Below are 18,739 nucleotides of genomic sequence, written 5' to 3'. Positions count from 1 at the left end.
ATATACATATGTATATAATGTATATCGTATGAAGCCAAAAGAATGCTGTATAAAGAGATGTCATAAAAATATGCTTTAAATGTAATGTAAATTCATCTTAGAACTATAAAGTAATACAAATGATCTCTGCAAAGCCAAATAAATTAAAATTCCTAGGCAATGAAATTCTTTTTTAAAATTCTCTCTTTTCATTAATTCTTATGGAACAAATTTGTGTATTGTTTTAATCAATTTTGATAAAAAGTACTTTTGTAAGCTCTACAAAAGATTTTTGGTAATGGGAAATTTAATGTACCCAAATAGTCATGTAATTTTTAAAAAAACTACAAATCCACTTAATTTTATTATTTCCTAGGTAATGAAGAAAGCCAATTTTCTGAATGAAATAATCACTTTAAATGTTTGGGGGAAGAAACCTCTACTATTTCAAAGAATATTCAGAATTTCTGCAGACTACAGAAAAATAAAATACATTTTGTAGTTCCAAGGTAGGATGGGATGAGAGGAAACTAGATTTTCTTTGGGGGGGGGGGGAGGAAATTTTATTTTAATACATTGTTTTTGAGTAGGAAACCTGCTATGCCTTATTTTTCTCTGAAAAAAACAATGTCCATTTAAGGTGAGGAAATGTTAAAGAGATCAGGGAGGAGGGCATATACCCTGTTATTCCTCCCCTCCTACACTAACTGTTAATAGTATAAAAAAGATGACTTCTATTTTTTTCCATTTTATTAGATTTTTGAAGTTGAGAGTATTTATTAATGAAAACAAAATAATTAAATTTGCAAAATTATATATTCAGATCTTTTATATTATATCCTTGAACAATACACTCATATAATTCTAGCCTTTTAATCACAGACACAAACTAAAAAGCTTATAGAAAAGCAATTAGATTAGCATAATATATTATTAGCATACCTTCAAAGTTTCCTTATTTAGAAGGACTGATGATGTTTAAGTTGCTAAATGAATAATAAGATGCAGATAACATTTTTAGTAGCTAGGCATTATATCTGAAGTGAAAGCAACTCCTCTCTCTAATTATTTCATATCATTTTGCAATTAAAAACCAGAACACAAATTTTCACTTTTAGCCTTTAGTTTTAACACTTCAAACATTGACAAGGTTAACTTGTCTATAAAAATTAAAATGCAAAAAATTATCTGTAAATTAGTCATTTTTGGATATATGTGTTACCTCAACAATGTCCGAATTAGTTCTGCTCTCATGAGGTTCATTATATTCTGTATACTTGAGGAGGACTTTGTCCATGTCAGTGCTGGCATATTGAAATAGTTTGTTAGAGCTGTTAAAAATGATGAGTGCTATTTCACAGTCACAAAGCACACTAAGTTCATAGGCTTTCTTCATCAAGCCAAATTTTCTCTTCGTAAAAGTCACCTGAGAAAAGAAAAAAAATTGTTTGAAAAATTCTCAATAATTGTAACTTTTAAATATTTCTTAAGTCTTCCTTTCACATGCAGGAATGTCTAAGACAGCTAACTGAATTTTTACTTCTCTCATTTTAAAATCATAATGATAATACAAATTCCCAACATTCAAAAGCTCCAAGTAATCCAAATTTTACCTTTTATAATATTGTTAAAGTAAAAAATCCAAAATATCAATATCTTTACCAATAAATACCAATAAAAACTTTCATAGTTTGTTTTTAGAGTTAATTTTCAACTTTATGCTGCATGGATCATTTTTGTAAATGTCTATGAAATAAAAAGCCCTGGTAAGGAAAGAAAAGGTAGTTGATATTCAGATCTCAATATTTCAGAGGAGACACAATATTTCTCTCTCTTTGGGCACAAAGACAGATATGCTATCTTTAATGGAAAGCTAAATGGCACTTGTTGGGGATGTAGTAGAGAAGATTCTCAGGCAAATATAACAAGCTGGACAAGACAGTCTCTAATGTTCCTTATACACAGAGATTCCATGATTCTGAGGGATGGGACAACTTAACTGGCAAGGCTTCCCAAGGATTTCCTCTGGTTAATGATACTATTTATATTTCAAGCAATTATAGTATTGCCAAGGATGTGGCAATTACCTAAGAGAAGAAACCTTTGAAGAGAGCTGGACAGTCCCTTAGCTACCATTTAGTGAGAGCGGTGAAATGGAGCATAAAATCACACAGTTAAGTAGCAGAGCCAGACTTTAAATTTAAGTGACTTTGCATCAAGAGCTCCATACCCAAACAAAATGCCTATAAAAACATAGACTCATAAACCCACAAAGAATCTGAAATATGAGAATATGAAGCAACAGGTATATTGTAAAGGTGCAAGATATGGCCACTTTGCTGAATTTAACAATGAAGGTAATTGAGGAAGAAGAATAACAATTTATAATTCAGCTGATAGAGGGAGAGGGAATTGTTCTCAAAACCTACAGAGATTGTCACAACTTTATGTTTATCACAGGAAACCAACAAGTATGATACACTGAGAATTTAGCCTCACAGATGAGAAAAGCAAAATGACTGGAAAGATCATTTTCTATTCTCTAGTGCAGATGGGGGAAGATGGCACATTCTCTAGCAAGGGAGACGAGGCCTATGAATAAAACAAGGAATAAAGATTCTGAGTAAATAGATTCTAAATGAAAGCAAAAGGAAAATGTTGGAAGATGGAAGACTGTGAAAAATAATAAGGATGACTATGTTTTTATAAGTAATCAGTAAGTGGTATTTGTCACAGAAGATGAGCTGAAACTTTTTCAGTTAGAAATAGCTTTTTTCTATTCCAAAATAATAAGAGAGATCACCAATGTCACTGATAATGAGGGTATCTACTACTTGCCCCAGGAAGAAAAGATGTGTTGTAGTGGCAAAGTTGCTGAAAGGTGTGTGAGTGTACTTATATATAAACTTAATACTGCCATGAAGTTCACCATGCTAAAAGCCTACTAGATGTGACATAAATTTGTCAAATCCCAAGAACTGTTATCAGGCATGAGCCTAATGTGGGTAATAAAGGGTACCTTCAAAAATAAACTTTTTAAAAAATAATTTTTAAATACAATTTTAAAAATAAATTTAAAAATAAATCTAGTGCAGGAAACTGGAAGACTTAGGAGGTACAGGTGGTACTGTCATCAATATTACTGATTAAATTATAAAAAGATTGTAGACGAGACAGCACAATACTAGGAGTAGTTGGCTTAAAAATAATACCAAAAAACTGCAGTTTAACTTTATGAATATAGATAAAGAAGATATATCTTTTAAAATATAGAAATGAAAGCCTGAAGTGGGGTGGAATAAGGGAAATAAAATATCTTAGATACAGGTGCTATAACAGATAACAATTAAGGCATAGAAAGATGAATGGAAGTTGAGTCTCCTCTTCTGTCAAAAACCTAGGTTCAAGTCTTGTCTTCACCATTAACTAGTCAAATAAATCTAGTTTTCCACTCTATAAAAAGTGGGATATATGCACTCAATGGAGTTGTTACACAAAAGATTAATGTGAACTAAAAATTTTAACATAGGTATGAAGTCTTATGCAAAAAAAAACAGTAAAATATATCTCATGACTAAGATTATCAAAAGCAAAACTAAAAATGAAATGCATCATATTACAGAATACAAATTTTAGAGATGGTCAATTATTAGCCAATGGACAACTCTATTCATCCACAGACTCTGGGATCATAAAATTTCAAAGAAATTTTGAGACGATTTAGAATGACTATATTACAGATGACTGAAGTGCTCTTTCCAATATTCTACAGCCACTCCTAGCAAGGCCCAGCAGCAAGCTACATTTTAGACAAAAAGAAAAAGCTAAGAGTATAATGAAAGTTGGGGCAGCATTTTACAACTAGAAAATTCTCATCTGTGACAATTCACAGTCAAGAAGGGGAGGGACAGAGTGGAAAGATATGGATGAGAATCATAGAGATCAAAGAAAAGAGGATCTTTACATACAAAAACAGAGAGAGCAACTGAAATTGCTTAGTAGTAATAAGAAATCCAAAGTGGTGCTCATCAGTTGGAGAGTGGCTAAATATGCTATGACTAAACACATGGTAAAAAAATAGAGATATTTTCACAATATGACCCATTACTATCACTCCAGTCTCCTTACATATTACTCTCCCTTCAAGCACTCTACTTGGGAGTTCCTTATATATCTCCCCATCTCCCATCATTATGCCTTTGTACTGGCTGTTCCCCAGGCTGAAACACTTTGTGCTCCTTTCTTCCCTCTCTCAGAACCCTTAGTTTTCTTTAAGACTCAGCTAAGTGCCATCCTATAGAGGAGAAATTTCTCCCTTCTACCCTTGCCCCAACCCCAGATGTTAATACCTTCCCATCAAAGTTGCCTTATTAGTTGTTTTATATGTGTCTTACAAATACACACACACACACACACACACACACACACACACACACACACACACACACATACACACTATCTCCTTATTTTATATTATCAAACTTGTTGGGAGGAAACTCTTTTGCCTTTGTATCCTCAGGATTCAATATAATGCCTAGCACACAGTAAGTACTAAATAAATGTTTGCTTATTATCTTCAGGGAAAAAAAATAGAACAAAATAGTTTTAACTGGAAATTAAAACCCAAGTTAAGTGAGGAAAGAATGAAAAGATCTCATTCTGTTCAAAGACCTACACATTCACATACAACTAAGCCCTAGATATTTTTCATCTTACTAACCCCACCACTCAGCTCCAATCCCAACCTCACCCTACCTCACCCTCTTCAATTCCAGTAAAGTTATATTACCCAGGCTCTTTCAAAAGAGGTGAGAGGCAAGTTAAATAACTTTTAAAATCCCATTTTTTCATGATTATAAAACCTAAAAAGAAAAGGTGCAGCTGGGTGGCTCAGTGGATTGAGTCACACCCTGAGATGGGAGGTCCTGGGTTCAAATTTGACCTCAGACACTTCCTAGCTGTGTGACCCTGGGCAAGTCACTTAACTCCCATTGCCTAGCCCTTACCTCTTCTGTCTTAGAACCAATACACAGTATTGACTTTAAGACAGAAAGTAAGGGTTTTACAAACAAAACAAAACAAAAAACACCTAACAATAAAAGTTTTAGCCACACATCACTAAAACCTTGATTCCTTCTCTACCCTCTATGGACTAGGAAAATAGAACAAATAGTAAGTGATGTTATAATGTAACCCCAAGCATCACTAAAGCATTAATAATCCTTATTAACCAAAACTCCCTTGGAGGGGGCAGCTGGGGAGCTCAGTGGATTGAGAGCCAGGTCCAGAGATGGAAGATCAGTGTGACCTCAGACACTTCCTAACTGTGTGACCCTGGGCAAGTCACTTAACCCCTGTTGCCTAGCTCTTACTGCCTTAGAACCAATGTACAGTACTGAGTCTAAAACAGAAGGTAAGGGTTAAAAAAAAAAAACTTCTTTAAATCTGGGGCCTGAAAATCAAACTAGAAACTATCACCCACAGTAAAAGATCCAGGGAAAGAAAAGTCAAGGTTAAAAACCTGACCAGGGAAGCTAAAAGCCAGAGAAGTTCCTACTGATAAATCTCATCACAAAAAACACTGGAAAGGAATTCTTCCTCACTTTGATACCTTCCATTTTCCACACCTCACAAATTTAAGAGTGCCATCCTAGGCTACTCTGTTAAATAAAACCAACGAAAACAATATGATGCAAAGATTACATACAGAAATAAAATGCATTCCTTCCTTTTCAGGCATAAGGAGAAAAGCTGGGTAAATTCCCATAGTTCTATGGGATAAGTAGCTTTTCTTGGGCCCTGGGACATAGATAAATTGTGAGAGGAGTAGGTCCAGAGGAAAAGAAAAACAAGGAGACAAAATATAGCCTAGGTGACAGCAAATGGATAGTTTCAGGATGGAGCTGTTTACTATTGCTCTAAGGTTGACTTCCCACCCCCATTTCTTCTTTTGCCCCCAGTTGCAAAGTCAAAGTGAACTTTATCATCTAGCATTATGTTCAGCACCTTCAAAGTCAAGAGCAGCTGGTGCTTGAGAGTACTAAGGAAGGCAATAATAAAGAAGCTGTGAACCTGGGCAAGTCCTAGTAAAGCATCTCTAGCCAATGATCCCAGGAAAGGGCACCAATTCCCCTCATATGTAGCTCCTTCAGGGAAGTCCGCCTGAAAGGCAGGTGTGTGATAACAATGAGGCTACTCCCTGATGCATAAACTCAGAAAGTCTGCTTTTGGCAGATGCAGATAACTCATAATGACACAAGCATCCAATTTAGCCTGCCTTCCAGTTAGTAGTATTCACTACTTACAATCTGCTCAGGGAACACTAGTATTGTTCCAAATGACTGCCATTGGCCACATACATTGATTGCAACATGGCAAGAGTGGCACTAGTTGACCTAAGCAGCCCAGCTTTCCCTCAGCTGGTATACTTCTGTTCAGAAACCAAGACATCAAAATTCTGTCCAGCAGTCAACCAATTTTCAATAACATTAAAAAAAATTTATGCCACTTAGCTCTGAGGACATAAATCCCATAATCCTGAACTTCTATCTGTGAACACTGAGGAACTGTGAATGAAGTCACAATTGTAAATATTATCCTGATGTTCAAAAAAGGCTAAAAGGTAAATGAGCAAACAACAATAAGATGGTGAATTTAACAGAGATTCCTGGTAAAATTCATTTAGTTTTATGATGACTTCAAAGAGTAGGAGGTAATAAATAAGGGTCATTATGAATTTATTAAGGATTGATAAAGGGTGACTGGATGACAAAGTTAACTCGCTTAAATGGCAAAACCTAAATCAAATGGATTAAGAAATGTATATCAATTTAGGGAATAGTAGTCTTTAGTCAAGTACCCTTGAGCTCGGTTTTTGGCTTATTCTATTCATCAACATTTTCCTCAATGACGTGAAGATGCTCAATGAATATTATCTGGAATGATAAAATCAAGACCAAGAAGATCTCAAAACTGAGCTAAAGATAAAACTATTTAGCAATAATTACTCAAAGCAGCATTTTCTATAGCAGAGAACTGGAAACTAAGTGCGTGTTCCACCAAGTGAAAAATGGCTAAACACATTGTGATTCACTAATCACAATAGTATTATACAGTATTATATAGTAAAATAGTATTATATAGTAAATAGCATTATATAGTAAATATATATTATAGTGTTATATAGTAAAAATTAATCTATTTGAAGTGAGAGAAACACAGGATAATGTGTATGAATTAGTGCTGAGTGAAGTAGAACTGAAAGAATCATACATATGTGTACAATAAAGAAAATGAAAACAACACTAAAATAAACCCCTAATGACCAACCTGGATTCCAAGAAACAATGAATCATTCCTCCACCTCTTCAAAGTAGAGAATAATAATAAATGTTAGCATCTAGAATTTATGAAGATATTTAAGATTTGCAAAATACTTTATAAATATCTCATTTTATCATTTATTTACAGATGAAAAAAGTGGGCCACGGTGAGATTAAGTGACTCATCCAGGTTCACAAAACAATTTAGTGTTTGAGGCAGGAAATGAATCCAACACTCCCAGTTTCCAAGTCATGTGCTCTACCATGTGTCTAATGACTCAAAGTTGAGGACTATGGGAGAAGTCTATTAGATAGATAGATAGATAGATAGATAGATAGATAGATAGATAGATAGATAGATAGATAGAGATTGTCCGACTCAATCATTAATCTGTTATTTGTGTTTAAAAAATTTTTGTTACATGGGAGGTTTCTGTGGCATTATATCTGGCAAAGACTTTAATACAAAAACAAGGTTTCTAAAAACATTTTTAAAAATACATTGCAAAAGTGTGGAAAAGATAAGTAGAGAAAAGGAGGTGGATTCAAGAAATGTACGGAAAGAATTGAAAAACTTGGCAAATGATTTAATATGAATAATGAGAAATAAAAATCAAGAATAACAAGTTATGCTCAATAGATAGAAGTTACAGGTAGGCAAATTACAACTCAATATAAATTAGAATTGTCCAAGAATGTAAGCTTGCCTCAACATTGGAATTCTTTTCTCAAGGTATTTAATTACATAATGAATAACTTTTTTTCCAGCATTACTGTAGCCAGGACTTATTAATTTAGTAGGGGTTGAACTAAAAGAACTTGAAGGTCCTTAGGTATGGACCTCATTACTATCTAACCTATGTGTAAGAACAAGTCAAAAACAATAAGATATCAGCCCTTTAAATTGGGCACCACAGGCAACACTAGAGACTGTGTCCAAATGCTGCTTTTAAGGAACTCTTTTGTGTTTGATCTTTTGAATTGGTTCTTTTTTTTTTACATTGATTGTGTTCTCCATTCCTGAATCTTCCTGGCACTGGTTCTTGACCTCCCTCCTTTCCCCCATTTTCCTAGACACAAGTTTATCACTCCTCTCCATTCCTAACTTCCCTTCCATATGATTTGGTTCTTGGAAATCTGCTTTTTGCTAAAATTATTCCAGAGTAGGTCTGTGGCATCTCTATTCCTACTAAAGAACATCTTCCTATTCTAAGATTCTATGAACACTCTAATAAATAATCCGGCTTCTGCTCAAAAAAAAAACTCTAGGAATGAGGAATGTATTAAAGTAGGAGATTTTTGAAGTGGCTTCAAGAATTTTCCTACTTTCCTAAGTTGTTCATATATGGATAATAAATGACTACAATTGTCTAGACTCACATGATAAGGGTCTAACCTGATACATTTTAGTATCAATCCATAATATGATACCTTTGCTACCCCAATACCTCCTTGTCCTGAAACAATAAAACTGAAAAAAAATACAGATACCTACTCTAGACCTTTTTTATTTTCCAAAACAGAAAATAAGCATAATTAATAGCTGGATAAATAATTAAGATGGAGAAGAACCATACAGTTAAACAAAACCAAACTCTCAATTCTTCCCACAATAGAAGCTCCTCTGTGATATAATTTTAATCTTTCATTAAAGCAATCAATTAATGATAACACTTTAGATAACACTGAAAAGAACTCAACATGTCTGTACTTTGCATGCCAAAATAACCAACAGAAAAACTGTTTTGATTTTCCTATTGAAATAAATTTAAGAGATAAGCCTAAAAATTCTTCCAAATCCTAACAATAGGATAGAATAAAACCCCAGAGATTAATTTCTCTACTGCCTCCTACCTATAAATAATGCCATATCTAATGTGTATCCGTTGATATATTTGGGTTTTAAAGGAATTTAGAAAAAGATAACAAAACCATATGTTATATAACCCACTCTAATATTCAACAGTTCTTGCTTTCAGGAAATTTTTCAATATGTCCAAAAACACCTTTATATTGCAATTTAAGCTCATGTCTTAATATTCTATGGGGAACAAAAACAAAAGTCCCCTTAACCATCTCATGGTCCACCAAATAAATTTTTATTGGAAATATAATAAAAATCAATGAGAATCTCTCCAAGACTGTAATAAAAACTCAGACTTCCATAATTTAGGTTTTTCCTCCTTCCTATTAATGGATATATTAATTTTAATGTGGTAGTAAGAAAATAATTCTATTTTTCTATATTCCTTCCTGAACATTTATCTTTCTAAATGTATATATATATATATGTATATATATATATATATATATATATATATATATGGATTTTGTTGCTCTTACTATTTTTGCATGATTGTATAATGTTTTGATTCTAATTTATTTTATTGGTATTAACTAAATAAGTCTTACTATAAATCTTTATATATTTTACATTTATAATTTTATAAAAATTATAATCCTATACACACAAAATGCCTTCAATCATTCCCAACCAATTGATAAGCAGGTTGTTTCTAAAATTATGCTATTATGAAAAATGCTACTATAAATAATTTTGAGTATCTAGGTATTTTCCCACTATCAATAAAATATACTTATATACTCCATATATACTTATATACTCCAACTAGTAGCATTTCAATATAAATAGTTTTGTAGCTCTTATTGTTTGATTCTAAGGAAGGTAGTGTGATACAATGGAAAGAAGTCAGATTTCTATTAAAAAGAAACAAACAAACCTGAATTCAAATTCTATATCTGACAGTTACTACCTATGTGATCTCAGATATGTCACTTAACTTCTCTTGATTAGTCAACTCAACTACCAAAAAAACAAACAAACAAACAAAAAACCTAACAGATTGGTGGACTGGATGATCCTTAAGATTCTTTTGGATTTAAACCTATGACTAATATTATTTTCTAATTATTCAATTTTTAAACCAACACAGATTTTTAAAACTTGTGTTAGATACTGACATCAATAGAAAAATTTTTAAGTATGAAGCCTCACAGGAAAATGTGAAAAAATGGCAAGTCTAAAATGAACCCCTAGAAAACCTCTGAAGAAAGGATAGAAAAATATAAATAAAAATAAACAGAAGAAAAATTAGAAAAGAAATGACAGGAAAAAAATCAACAGTGAGTTTCAAACAAATAATTCAAATCAAACAGTTCCCTAAAAAAGGAAATACAATATCTCAAATAGGAAAAGAACCCCCTAAGAAAGGCAGTACAGAGCCTCAAAGAAGAAAATGTCTTTCTAAAAATTAGAATTAGACAAATGAAAGCTAAATTTGAAATCTCTCATTGGAAAAGCAACAGACCTGGAAAACAGATCCAGGAGAGATAACCCATTGGTTAACTGGTTAATCACTGGAGTGCCGGGGTGGGGGGGCGGGGGGGGATGGGGGGAGGAACCTAGATAACATACTGAAAGAAATTATCAGGGAAAACTGCCCTCATGTTCTTAAAAAAGAGGAGAAAATAGAAATGGAAAGAATCCACCAAATACTACCTAAAATAAATCCTATATTTAAAAATACCAGATTATATCCAAATTCCAGAAATCCCAAGTCAAGGGAAAAATACTACAAGTAGCCAGGAAAAAATTTCAAATATTGTGGAACCACAATCAAGATTACACAGAACCTAGCAGCTTCAACATTAAAGGATCAGAAGAGACAAAAGTTGATATTCTGAAAAGCAAAGAATCTATTCCTACAACTAAAAATCACCTACCTAGTGAAACTGGGCTTAATACTCTAGGCCCTGTTTGTGAACCTCCAGCATGTGTGCTGTAGGGGGCTGCTCCCCTTCCCATCTCCACATGTGCCTGAGGACATTTCTGTCATCACATGCCCCTCTGCCCAGCTGCCCAATGGGAGTGCTTTCTCCCTCTCCTGTCTTAATATTCTAGGTGGAGCAAAAACAAAAGTCCCCTTAATCATCTCATGGTCCACCAATCAATAATTTTGTTAATGAAAATAACATTGAGAAGACAATACATCAAAATTTATGGGATACCTTCAAAGCAGCACTTAGGGAAAATTTATATTTCTAAACACATCAATAAAATAGAGAAAATACAGATCAATGAATTGGGCATGCAACTAAAAAAAAACTAGAAAAAATAAATTTTAAAAACTCATTTAAAGGCTAAGTCAGAAACCATAAAAATTAAAGGAGAAATTAAAAATTGAAAGTCAGAGAATTATTGCACTAATAAATAATAGTAGGAGTTGGTTTTATGAAAAAACATTAAAGAGACAATTGGTTAAAAAAAAGGAAAGAAGAAAATAAAATAATCAGTATAAAAAACAAAAAAGGTGAACTCACCACCAATGAAGCAGAAATTAAAGCAATCACTAGGAGCTATTTTGCCCAATTATATGCCAATAAATCTGATAATTTAAGTGAAATGGATGAATATTTACAAATATGAAAATTGCCCAGATTAGCAAAAGAAGAAATAAAATATTTAAATAATACCATATCAGGAAAAAAAAATTGAACATGCATCAATGAACTCCCTAAGAAAAATCCCCAGGTCAGATGGTTTCACAAGTGAATTCTATAAAACATTTAAAGAACAATTAATCCCAATACTACATAAACTACTTGGATAAACAGACAGGGAAGGAATCTTACCAAATTCTCTTTATCAAACTAATACAGTACAGTTACATAGGTCGGGAAGAACAAAAACAGAGAAAGAGAATTATAGGCCAATTTCCTTAATGAATATAAGATGCAAAAATTTTAAATAAGGTACTAGCAAGGGGAATACAGCAATATATTGCAAAGAATCCATTCAACTATGACTAAGTAGAATTTATACCAGGAATGTGGGGCTGGTTGAATATTAGGAAAACTATCAGCATACTTGACCATATCAATAACCAAACTAACAGAAATCACATGATTATCTCAAAAGATGCAGAACAAGCCTTTTACAAATTATAACATCCATTCCTATTAAAAACACTACAAAGCAAAGGAATGAATATCTCACACCCTATGCACCAAGATACGGTCAAAATGGATATATGATTTAGGTATAAAGAATGATGCCATAATTAAATTAGGGGAACACAGAATAGGTTATTTGGCAGATCTTTGGAGAAGGGAAGAATTTATGACCAAAGAAGAGAAAGAATATTTTAAGATGTAAAATGAATAATTTTGATTAAGGCTTTTGCCCAAATAAAACTAATCTAACCAAGATTAAAAGGGAAACAACAAACTGGGAAAAAATTTTATGACAAATGTTTTTGATAAAGGTCTAAGTTCTCAAAGTTATAAAGAACTAAGTCAAATTTATAATACAAGCCATTCTCCAACTGACAAATGGTCAAAGGATATGAACAAGCAATTTTCAGATGAACAAATTAAAGCCATTAATGATTATAGGAAAAAATGTTCTAAACCCCTCTTCATTAGAGAAATACAAATGAAAACAATACTGAGGTACCACCTCATATCCATCAAATTGGCCAATATAGCAATTAAAAATAGTGGTAAATATTGGAGGGGATATGGCAAAATTGGGATACTAATGTTTTGTTGGTGGAGTTGTGAACTGATCCAACCATTCAAGGGGAAAGAACCTACTTGTATAAACATATTTATAGCTTCTCTTTTTGTGGTGGCAAAGAATTGGAAATTTAGAGAATGTCCATCAAGTGGGGAATGGCTGAATAAATTATGGTGCATGTTGGTGGTGATGGAATACTAGTGCTATAAGGAATTATAGGCAAGATGAATTGAAAAAAAACTGGAAAGACCGGCATAAACTGACACAGAGCAAAATAAGCATAACTGGGAAAACACTGTACACAGTAACAGCAATATTGGGCAATGATTATCTGTGAAAACTTGGCTACTCTGCAATACACTGATCTGGGATGATCCTGTATTGGGACTATTATAGATAACAGTCTGGCAAGTCTAAAAAAGGAAGCAAAGAATCTAGATACATTCAAGTCTTTTGAACTGTGAAAGCTTCAGTTTCAACAAGGCAGTTTTTCCTTGATTGTCAGCCATTTCTAAGAAGCCAAACAGCTAGGCTTCAGAATTTTAAAGAGGTCAACTTTTTTTACTATGCAATTCCAGTGAACTGATCCCTAGCTGGCGCTGTTTTGTAACACAGGGGGGAAGGCAAGCAGCTAGCTACAGTTAAACAGAGTACTTTTTATCCCCCCTAGCAAAGTACTTTTCGAAGCCAGCATATAGGCAGGCTTTTTGGAGCAAAATGGTGCTCAATTTTTTCAATCTGGGAGCTATTCCAACGTTTCTCACGTCCAGGCACTAGGGTTACTTCGGTGGGTGAGGGCAGTTATGTCCACCACTTTACTAGAGATGGTATCTTATATACCATTGATGATATCTATACTAATGTTGATGACTTTTCTGAAGAAAATGCTTCTAGTGATTTTCAAACAATGGAAAGGATTAGTAATTAGGCAAATTGCATTTAATGACTTGAATCTAATGGTCATCTATCTTTATACCTGAAAGACTTATAAAAGGGAATAATGCTATCTACCTCCAGAGAAAGAATTGTTGGAGTCATCTTTAATATCAATTTATCTTTGGTTTTATTTCGGGGTTTTGATTATATATGAATGTGCTCTTACAGCAATGAGTAGTATGGAAGTGTGTTTTGCATGACAATGAAATATACGGAAAAAAAGAAAAATGAATAAATAATTAACTTTTTTTAAGGAGTTCAAAACAAACAAAACCTGAGTAGGAGGGGAAGGGAAGGAATAGAAACAACAATAGCATCTCTAAGTAAAACAAAAACAAAACAGGGGAGGAATTTGGGGAGGTAAAAAAGAGAACTATGGCAGGGAAATTTTTCATTAGGCAGATTATTAGTGTACTAACTCATTTCTAGGCTATTAGAAAGAAGGCAGTATTTAAGACCAAAAAAGAAATATAAGCTGAGAGTTTCAATGTATCCAGTGATAGATGATATACTTAAAATAAAAATCAAAAATGCCCAGCAGAAGCATAACAAGGAATCTGTGTAGCATAGGCATGGTTTTAGAACTACATCCCACCTTTATATTACTGTTTAATAAAGGCTTTGAGCCATCCCAACAAAATGTTATTTATATTATTTATGTTATCACAAAACAAATATGATCTGATAGATCAAAATATTCAGGCATCAAAAATATGTGAATTCATAAAAATATATATTTAAAATACCTTCACCATGTTCCTCCTGGCAGGGTAGATATCTAGCTTTAATCCTAGTCTCAATCTCAATCACTAGCAATATAAAAATTCTGGAACCTTATCAAATGAACTATGATAAAATTGAGTGAAGAAAACTATTAATGTTTTTCAGGTTGCATCAGAAAAAAAGAAGCCATATCATTGTAAAAACTAATTTAATTTACTAATCTGAATTTTCTCAACCACATCTAGGCTTCTCATTTCCTTTGATATTGAAAGCTAGATGCAACCAATAAGTGTCAAAACAGCTACAAATGAAAATAAAAATATTCATTTAGGAATAGATATGTCTTCTAAAGATTTAATGATTTATCTAAGTGATCTAAACTTCGCCCTAGAACAGATAAGAAAACAAGAAAAACTTGTGTTTCATACAATATTGAACAGTATGTTATAGTTTACCACAGTTGGCATCAGTATTCTACCAGTTTCTACTAACAGTGGATATTACACATGCAGTATTTATGTATGTATACATGTGTATATAGAATAATTTGTATTCTAACATGTACATACCAGAAACTTTTGGCAAGAGAAAAATGTTCAATATTTTTCATGCCTTACTCAATTTAGATGGGATTGACTCTTTGAATATGTCCTAATTATGTATAACTAGAAGAATCCTTGATTTCATCAAATTGAACAATTTCCACTCTGAAAACTCATACATAGAAGTTAAGGGACTTGCTTAAGGTAACACATCTAAAAAGTGCTTGAGGAAGAACTTTTCAGTCAATCATTCAAACCATGTTTCCTAATTAAGGGGACAAATAGATCACCAGAGTCTAAAGAGGAAATAGGGGCTAACATTTCATCTAAAGTAAATACATCAAGAATTAAGCATAAAATAATAATAATTTTATTCAGCACAGTAAGGTGTGAAGATTGTTATGTTTCACTTCACTTGATCCTTACAACCTATTAAGGTAGATGCTATTGTTATCTTCACTTTTCAAAAAGAGAGCTTAGGCTAGGAGTGTTCAACTGATTTTCCCAGGGTTATGTAGATAAAAAGTTGGTGTCAGGGTTTGAACTCTAGTTTTTCTGAGTTCAAGTCAAGCTCTTTTTCTACTATACCAACTAACTGTTACCACATGAACTGAGGTCAATCTATACCTTTCAATAATGTTATCCTGACTCCACACACATTCTCTGCTTCTTTTAGTTAGAAAATACCTCTATAGCAAAGAAAAGAGGAGAGTAAGATTTTTTCCCCTTAGCTGTACTGTACTTCTGTTATATTTTATTTCTAAATGGATTCCTAAAAACAATTTGATTTTAACTTTTAAAGGGAGTTTTCTATAACATAGATCAATTTTGTACATTCAATTCAATAAGCATTTTACTAAGCATTTCTCATTTGCACAGTGCTACAAATAAGAATATGACATAGATCTCTCCAATCTCCAAGAAAGTGACAGTTTCACTGAAGACCTAAGGCACACAAAATAACTACAAAACAAGATAAAATGAGAAGTTAAAAGAAATGTCACAATTTTCCTCCTCATCCTCTATCCCTTTCTTGGAAAATTTATACACATGTTGAAGTCCCCTCAGACACCATGGTTTTCCAGTACTTAAATGTGGATAAACATAACATAGCATAACTATGGACATTTGAAATATAATAATGTAGAGTATGATTATCAGGAATCCCTGCTAAGTCCATTAACAAAGAACTATAATTCTATTCCAGAACTCCAGGCTACTCTAATGAGATTAACTGAACAATGTGCAGTCCTTTTAATGAAGGAGCCCCAAGACATTAAGACATTCCTTCACTTGCTTGTTCTATCTGACTCCTTCATGAGCTGATTGAGAACTTATACCATCCTATCTGCTTGTTTTAACTTTTTAAAAAGTTTTAATTCATTTTTAAAATAATATTTGTCCTTGTTTACATGATTCATTTTCTTTCCCTATTCTCTACCTCCCTGTTTTCAGAGCCAACAAGCAATTCCACTGGGTTATACAAATGTTGTCACCTGATACCTATTTCCATATTATTCATTTTTGTTATGGAGTGATTTTTTTAAAGCCTAGATCCCCAAATCACTTACACATATTGCTTGTTTTAACTTTTAAAAGCCCTGTTCACAGCCTCCTCAGGAGTGTTTTTTTTTTCTTGAAGGACCTTAGCCCCTCATGCATGCTTAACTTTTCCTTCTCAATAAATCCTTCTAATTTTAAGATAGATTTGTCTGCAAAGTTTTTCCAAGTTAACACAGTTCATCAATGTTTTCTGCTAACTTTATATATAAGTTAACTCAACCTTAGCCACACACAAGGACAGGCATATCCTTGAAGTTATCATCATCCATAAGCGTTCTACCTCCATCATTCAAGAACTCAAGTTATTCTTCTTTCAACTCTTTAAGAGCCTCTTAAACTAGTTCTCTTCACTAATTCTTATATCCCTTCCTATTCTTACTTTACTTTACACCCTTCTCAATCTTTATCCTTTGGTTAACAAGTGAAATTACTCTCTAAATTAACTCTGAAATGTCTTTTCTCTCAACTTCACCTCTCCTCCAATTATCTCTTTGCCAAACTTCAACTGTGCACCAATCTCACATTCTCCACCACTCCTATTCAAATGCTATTGAAGGGTGCTGGAAAAAGAAGCACAACTGTGAAGACTGGTAATAATTCCCAAGTCTAGGCTATCTTATTTCAATTAGGATCTCATTACTGCATATACATTTCCATAATTGACTTGTCAAAGCATTTTTTCTAAATTTTTTTCTTTTCCCCTCAAACCCCCTTCTTTCTCTCAAGAAAAACACTTATTTCCTACTTATCTAAAAAAAAAAAGGAAACTAAATTTCCCTGAAATCTCCCCATATTCTATACCTCAAAAGTTAGTATCATCCTCCATTGTTCTAGTCTATGACAAAGGGGTGATTTTTCTCCCAACTAAGTCTAATTTCTCTCCTTGTGCTCTTAATTGAACCCTCTCCCAACTTTTCTTTTAGTCATCGTCTTTCCTATCTCAAAATTTTCTTAACTACTGGCTCCTGCTGCTGTTTATATACATGCTTCTGGCCTCTTCCATTCTTTAAAGCAAAAACAAACAAAAACCCTTATTTGAGACCCAGTTATCCTCTTAAGCTTTTATTCTTTTTTCCTTTTGTAGCCAAATTCCTAGAAAAAGTTACTAATTTTCATGGCTTCCATTTCCTACACTTCTCAACACCTTGCTTCTTAGCATCTCTTACTCAATTGAAACTATTTGGTAAAAGGTTACTAGCTATTTCTTGTAACTACTAAATGTGAAATCTTCTTAGTAATCTTCCTTGACTTCTCTTTAACACTTGACACTGCTGATCAGTTCCCTCTTCCAGGATACTCGCTCTCTCCTTTCTGGATTTTCTTGACTCTACTCTGTCTCCTAGGTAGGCTATCCCATTGTGGTCTTTTCTGCAGGATCATCAACCATGTCTTATGCCTCACAATGAATATGTTTTAAGTTATTCTCAAAGACCCTCTTTATTTTTGTTCCTTTATTTCCTCTTTTGGTGATCTCATGAGTTATCCTGAAGAAGCTTAGGGAAAGCTATCTCACATAACCAGGGCAAACGAGGAAAAGTTCTCTTATTAACTCTCTTCTGAACTAGTCAAAAGAGAGAAGACACACACATATACACACAGTTGGGTAAAGAAAAATATTTCAATAGGAAAATAGATGAGAAAGGGAAGAAGCAGAAATTAGAGGGAGGATTAGATATGAGCAAAATGAACTAAATAAAGAGGTACAAAATATCTGTAGCCCTTTTTGTAGTGGCAAAGAATGGGAAACTAAGAGTATCTAAATCAAATTTATAAGACTACAAGTCATTCTGCAAATGACAAAATGGTCAAAGGATATGAATAGTTTTCAGATGTAGAAATAAAAGCTATCAATAATCATATGAAAAATGTTCTAAATCCCTCTTGATTAAAGAAATGTAAATTAAAACAACTCTGAGATACTACCTCACATCTATCAGATTGGCAAATATGACAGAAAAGGAAAAAGATAAATGTTGGAGGTGATGTGGCAAAATTGGGACACTGATGAATTGCTGGTGGAGCTCTTAATTAATCCAACCATTCTGGAGGTCAATTTGGAATTACGCCCAAAAGGCAATAAAACAATGCATACCCTTTGATCTAGTAATATAACTATTAGAGGTCTGTGTCCCAGA

The 18,739-nt window shown here is 33.2% G+C and overlaps 1 protein-coding gene across 36 annotated transcripts in view; it reads right to left on the bottom strand.

The window, feature by feature from the left end:
• The window catches only part of MEF2A (myocyte enhancer factor 2A), a 226,294-nt gene that overhangs the window by 89,148 nt on the left and 118,407 nt on the right, over positions 1-18,739 (bottom strand). For 34 of the 36 annotated variants that reach the window (XM_056807145.1, XM_007479437.3, XM_056807195.1 and 31 more), the window contains one exon: positions 1,202-1,405. In XM_056807145.1, the coding sequence (XP_056663123.1) occupies positions 1,202-1,405 (204 nt within the window). Of the gene's footprint in view, positions 1-1,201; positions 1,406-18,739 lie in introns of those variants that run through there. The other 2 variants (XM_016424451.2, XM_056807287.1) reach the window with 1 other exon arrangement.

Source organism: Monodelphis domestica, chromosome 1 (genome assembly GCF_027887165.1).
Source record: "Monodelphis domestica isolate mMonDom1 chromosome 1, mMonDom1.pri, whole genome shotgun sequence".
NCBI lineage: Eukaryota > Metazoa > Chordata > Mammalia > Didelphimorphia > Didelphidae > Monodelphis > Monodelphis domestica.
The sequence above is the reverse complement of the archived record's forward strand: the minus strand, read 5'-3'. Positions and strand labels throughout refer to the sequence as shown.